Below are 6,166 nucleotides of genomic sequence, written 5' to 3' on the forward strand. Positions count from 1 at the left end.
AGAGTATATTCACCTTCGAGATGCTGTTGCTGGAAACATCGATGGAAATTTAAATCCCAATGACATCGGTAATGCTTTCATTTTACCTTCAAGCTACATCGGCAGTCCACGGAACATGCAGGAATACATGCAAGATGCGATGACTTACGTACGTCATTACGGCCGACCGGATTTATTTATTACATTCACATGTAATCCGAATTAGGAAGAGATACAAACTTTACTATTGCCAGGACAACAAGCCATTCATCGTCATGATTTAACTGCACGTGTGTTTAAAAAAAATTGAAATCCTTTATTGATTTTATTGTTAAATATTCAATTTTTGGTATCACACGTTGTTGGCTGTATACGATAGAGTGGCAAAAGCGAGGTTTGCCTCATGCCCACATTTTGGTTTGGCTTAAAGATAGAATCCGTCCTGAAGAAATCGATCAAATAAGTTCTGTTAAATCAATTAAGTATATTTGTAATTATGTAAACAAAGGCAGTGATTTGGCCATATTTGAAGTACAAAACATTAATAAAAATGACGAAATAGCACGATACCAAATGGGCAGATACATTAGCAGCAATGAAGCTATTTGGCATATTCTCAGCTTTCCCATCCACGAAAGAGATCCTGATGTCCAACATCTGGCAATACATCTTAAAAACGGTCAACGTGTATACTTCACTGAAGAAAATGTTCTCCAAAGAGCGTTCGAAGCTCCGAAAATGACTCTAACTGAATTTTTTACATTGTGTCAAAAACCTGATGTTTTTGGCCAATTCGCGAAGACATTGGTGTATGGTGATGTTCCACGTTATTTCACATGGAACAAATCCAGTAAAAAATGGAAGCCACGGAAACAAGGAAAACCACATCCTTCCATAACAGGCATATTCAAAGCTAAGACATTGGGGAGACTTTACACGGTACATCCAAAGCAACGTGAGTGCTTCTATTTACGTTTGTTATTGGTGAATGTTCCCGGACCAACGTCTTTTGAATTTTTACGAACAGTTAATGGTCGAGTATTCAATACATACCAGGATGCATGTCGTGAACTGCAATTGCTAGAAGACGATAACCATTGGGACTTAACGCTTGCTAATGCTGCGTTGACATCAACACCGAATAACATTCGTCAGTTGTTTGCAATTATTTTGACGACATGTTATCCCTCGCAAGCACAAACTTTGTGGGAAAAATATAAAAATTGTATGACAGAAGACATCTTGCACCGAATTAGACAAACAAATCAATCCCAAAACATAGATTATACACCAGAGATGTACAATGAAGCATTGGTCTTAATCGAGGATTTATGTGTTCTTATTTCAAATTTACCACTTAATCATTATGGTATGCCATCACCTAATCGTCCAGCCACCGATTTACAACGAGAAAATCAATACGACCATGGAAGTTTAGCAACAATTATCATGAACAGTGAACCGTTACTGACAGCACAACAAAAAATTATTTATGATCGGATTATGCTGGCTGTTGCTGCTGAACAAGGCGGTTTTTTTTTCTTGGATGCACCCGGTGGAACCGGTAAGACATTTTTAATATCGTTGATTCTTGCCAAAATACGGTCGCAACAAAAAATCGCATTAGCAGTAGCATCGTCAGGCATTGCGGCTACTTTACTGGATGGTGGGCGAACAGCACATTCAACATTCAAGCTGCCATTGGACGTTCATAATAAACCAGATGCAATGTGTAACATCAAAAAGAATAGTGGAATAGCTGCAGTGTTGCGGAAGAGTTCTATAATAATTTGGGATGAGTGCACAATGGCACACAAATATTCACTTGAAGCATTAAACAGAACTATGCAAGATTTAAACAGCAATAATAAACTTTTCGGTGGTGCTATCTTACTTTTGTCTGGTGACTTCCGGCAGACCTTACCGGTTATACCTCGCTCTACTTTCGCAGATGAGATTAATGCATGTTTGAAACAATCATTCTTATGGCGAAGTGTTGAAACACTTCGATTGACCTTCGATTAAATATGTGAGTACAATTGCAAAATGATCCATCAGCACAAATATTTTCCGAACAACTACTAGAAATTGGGAACGGTAAAATAGAACTGCAACTAAATACGCAATGCATTAAACTACCAGACAATTTTTGCACTGTTGTTCAGGATAAAAATGAATTGATTCAGAGTATTTTCCCGGATATACAGAATAATTATTTGAATCATGAATGGCTTAGTCAACGGACGATTTTGGCAGCCAAAAACGTTGATGTTGATGAAATTAACTTCCAGATACAACAGTTGTTACCAGGCGATCTGATGTCTTTTAAATCAATCGATACTGTTGTTGATGAAAATGAAAGTGTAAATTTTCCGATTGAATTTTTAAATTCATTAGATATCCCTGGAATGCCACCACATAATCTTCGATTAAAGATTGGTTCCCCTATTATTCTCCTCCGTAATTTGAATCCACCTCAATTATGTAACGGTACGCGTTTGGTCATCAAAAAGATCACCGGAAACATTCTTGAAGCAAACCATTTTGGTTGGGAAGTTTAAAGGAAAAGTGGTCCTGCTGCCACGTATTCCGATGATACCATCAGATTCTACCGTACCCTTCAAAAGGCTACAGTTTCCAATTCGTTTAGCTTTCGCCATGTCTATAAATAAATCTCAAGGTCAAACAATGTCCATTTGTGGTTTAGATTTGGAAAATCCATGTTTTTCTCATGGGCAACTATATATTGCGTGTTCACGTTTTGGGAAACCGTCGAATCTATTTGTGTTAGCTAAAGACAGGTTAACCAAAAACATTGTGCATCGATTGGTGTTAAATTAAATTGAAATTGAAAGTATTTATAATTCAAAAAAATAGATATTAATGTTTAAAAGTTTAAGACTGTCTGCCTTGCATACCTCATTTATGAGTTTAAGCGTCACATGTTATTTACTGTATTATACTGTATTATACTTATATTTGTTATAAAATAAATAGAAATAATAAATCTGATAAATTTTTATTTTGTACCTATTGATTTCTGCTTAATATCAAGTGTAATAACATTTTAATTAATTGTGTTCAACGTACTTCCCCTTCAAATCTCAATCCAGTGAATTTGTATACCAACATCAACATTTTCGTCTTTGTTCATAAATAATTTCATTGTACTAAAGGGTTGTAGTAGTAGAAAGTCAAATAAGGAGTCAAATTAGATTGTTTACTATAATGTAATATAACAAAAACTTTAGCCACAGCAACGCGTAGCCGGGTCAGCTAGTCCACATATATATATTTATATATTTATATATATAAATTAACAAAGTAATAACATGCGAACTTCAAAAGTTAATTGTAAGAAAAAACAGGTAACAACAAATAAAATGGACAACCCACAAGGACATCATGCCCCGTGCGAGTTGTCTTTTCCTGTCATTATTGACTCATGTTTTGCACCTGTTTTACTACACGCGCACTCGCTGATCAACTAATAAAAAACACCGGCTGCCAATCTAAGAACGTTCCACATAACATGCGATAAAATAAGGATATTCGCAATTGCATTCAAATAAATAAACAATAATTTCGTAAATATATGTACAGGTGTTCGCAAGTGCAGTCAAACAAAATTTCCATGTTTCGTCACCGCGCTGTGACATGACGCTCGTACTGCCGTTGTATTGTGCTGTAATGCCTTAATTAAAGTTCTCATTGTAAAAATTGACGATGCGCAGTTGCGACATACTTGCAAAATAACAAAAACCAAACTCATGTTATTTACTAACTAAAAGTGACAAATTTTTTTGCGAGCTTGGGATTCGCGAAAGCATTTTATTTTCAAACAATTCGTTAATTAGATTGCGAGAAGAGGGGTTTCAATTCGCAAGCCGAACTGCTTATTATAACTTGGGCTGAACATAACAAACATCTCTAAAGGCAACAAAATATACCGATTAGTTCCATAATAATGCACAGTTGTATTGGGACATCTTGAATTTATGAATTTTGAGGAGATTTAATGACTTATTATTTTTAAAAAAGACATATTACTCTTTACTGTACACGTTAGAAAATATATACATTGGCAGTCCTTATCATATGGGGCAAATTTTTTCAGACCATCATAGTATGGAAATAGACAAGTATCTGGTATTTAGGTGCGCACGCACGCACGCACACGCACACGCACACGCACACGCACACGTACACGCACACGCACACACACACACACACGTATTATTCTGTTCAACTAATTATATTCGAAATCAGTCACATGCACTTTCAGCTTCTCCTACGGCTGATAGACACTCCCAGTGCAAGGCATTGTCTTCCCCCAGTGACCGGTGCAGCGCTGTCCGCTATCAGGTCAATTTCGATTTTAACTTTCTCAAATAGCATACAAGTATTTATTGATCTTCTTTTTGAGTACGTAACAAAGACAATAAATAATAGGACAATTTAAATTGACCACTTATGTACGAAATCCAGTAAGGTTGCTAATATCAAAGTTTTTAATTTTTTTTTTTATCTCTAGTTCAACTGCATAATGTTTATGGTAGTGATAAGCGAAGTGACAAGTATTACCTGTAGTGGGCTGATGATCTGTGCCCGTGTAAGCTGCTGCGTTCCGAGCACCGGCTGCACCTGGACACACTGCGCTTGAACTGGAACTGTCTGAGCGGTCGCCCCGGTTGATTTCGCCTTGCCTCCGGACACCTTAGCGCCACTAATCATCTGCGGAGCGACAACTATGTTATTAACGCATTTGGATCGTAATAGAAATGGATTTAAATAACACACACGCACACACGCATGCACGATCTTTACCTTGTGGCGTGCTTATCGCGCGCCACTCAAACACCAAGCTCTTTCCCACGTGACCGTCAATCGCATGGCGGCGGCGGCAGTGAAACAGATACATGACAGATGGCGCCACAGTAGACGCAACGAAAATCTGCATCGCGCTGTTGAGAGTCTCCGCGCTCATTATAAGGGCTAGCGGAGGTGCGGTCAACGCAGGAAGAAGCAACTGAAGATCAAGAAGCAACCGACGAACGAGAAGCAATCGACGAACGAGATACAACCGACGAACTACCGAAGCACAAGAAGCTACCGTACCACGACCACTCCTACACTGGTGACCCCGAGTAAGGACAACGAGAAGCACCTTCCGGACCCAGCTGATACCACACTCGGAAGACGCGCAGATAAACCACAATATGAGTCAGCCTAGTAACGACGACCGCAAAATCGCCGAAGTGTTACGCGTTGGCGTAAGAGTACCCCCATTTTGGCCTGAAGAGCCGGCCCTATGGTTTTCACAGCTGGAGTGCCAGTTCAGCCTGTCTGGCATGAAAAATATGAAAAACTAAAAACGGAACTTATACGACGCCTGTCAGCTTCACAAGAGAAACGCGTGAAGCAATTACTAATGTTCGAAGAGCTCGGAGATAGGACACCCTCACGATTCCTACGCTACTTGGAGGATTTAGCAGGCCCATCAGTACCTTCGCATATAGTAAAATCAATATGGTCTAACGGTCTACCTCAAAACATACAAACAGTGATTGCTTCACAGACAGACCTTTCTTTAGAAAAGCTGGGGGAGCTGGCGGACAAAGTGTACGAAATCGCCCCTACCACACCGCAGATCTCCATGGCGACTACTTCTTCTGGCAGCGCTTCGTCTTCAACGCTGGAGGAGCTTACCAGACAAGTCAGTGAGCTAACTAGACAAGTAGCCGCCTTTACATCTCGAAACGGCAGAAATAGTGCTCGCTCAGAATCTAAATACGAGAGGAACCGCTTCCGAAGTCGTTCGACGCCACGACAACCACCGCCAGACCACCCATACTGTTTTCACCACTACACTTACTTACGGCTCCAAAGCGATTAAATGCAGACAACACTGCACATTCCAGGCGGGAAACGAACAGGGCGGTCGGAAGTAGCGGCCAACGACTGCCCGCCATCCGCAGGCCGCCTTTTCATTACCGATCGTGTGTCAAAAATGCAGTTCCTGGTAGACACTGGCTCAGACTTGTGCGTTTTTCCACGTTCAGCCGTCAAGACGCCCTGCACTAAATCCAAGTACGATCTCATCGCAGCCAACGGCAGTATTATTCACACTTACGGCCCTATTCACCTGCATCTCAACCTCGGTCTTCGTCGCGATTTTTCATGGAGT

General features: G+C 40.0%; 1 protein-coding gene across 1 annotated transcript; it reads left to right on the forward strand.

Moving 5' to 3' along the window:
- Window positions 1-5,290: 5,290 nt before the first annotated feature.
- On the forward strand, window positions 5,291-5,875 carry LOC137927536 (uncharacterized). The gene has a single exon (XM_068771326.1). It carries the CDS (start codon window positions 5,291-5,293, stop codon window positions 5,873-5,875), a length of 585 nt encoding a protein of 194 aa, XP_068627427.1.
- Window positions 5,876-6,166: the final 291 nt, after the last annotated feature.

Source organism: Battus philenor, unplaced genomic scaffold (assembly GCF_028537555.1).
Source record: "Battus philenor isolate CCGP_79_NKW_IND1 unplaced genomic scaffold, ilBatPhil1.0.hap1 SCAF_32, whole genome shotgun sequence".
NCBI classification, from domain to species: domain Eukaryota; kingdom Metazoa; phylum Arthropoda; class Insecta; order Lepidoptera; family Papilionidae; genus Battus; species Battus philenor.

Coding starts and splice junctions, on each gene's coding strand:
- LOC137927536 (XM_068771326.1), top strand. CDS start 5,291: ATGGTTTTCACAGCTGGAGTGCCAGTTCAGCCTGTCTGGCATGAAAAA.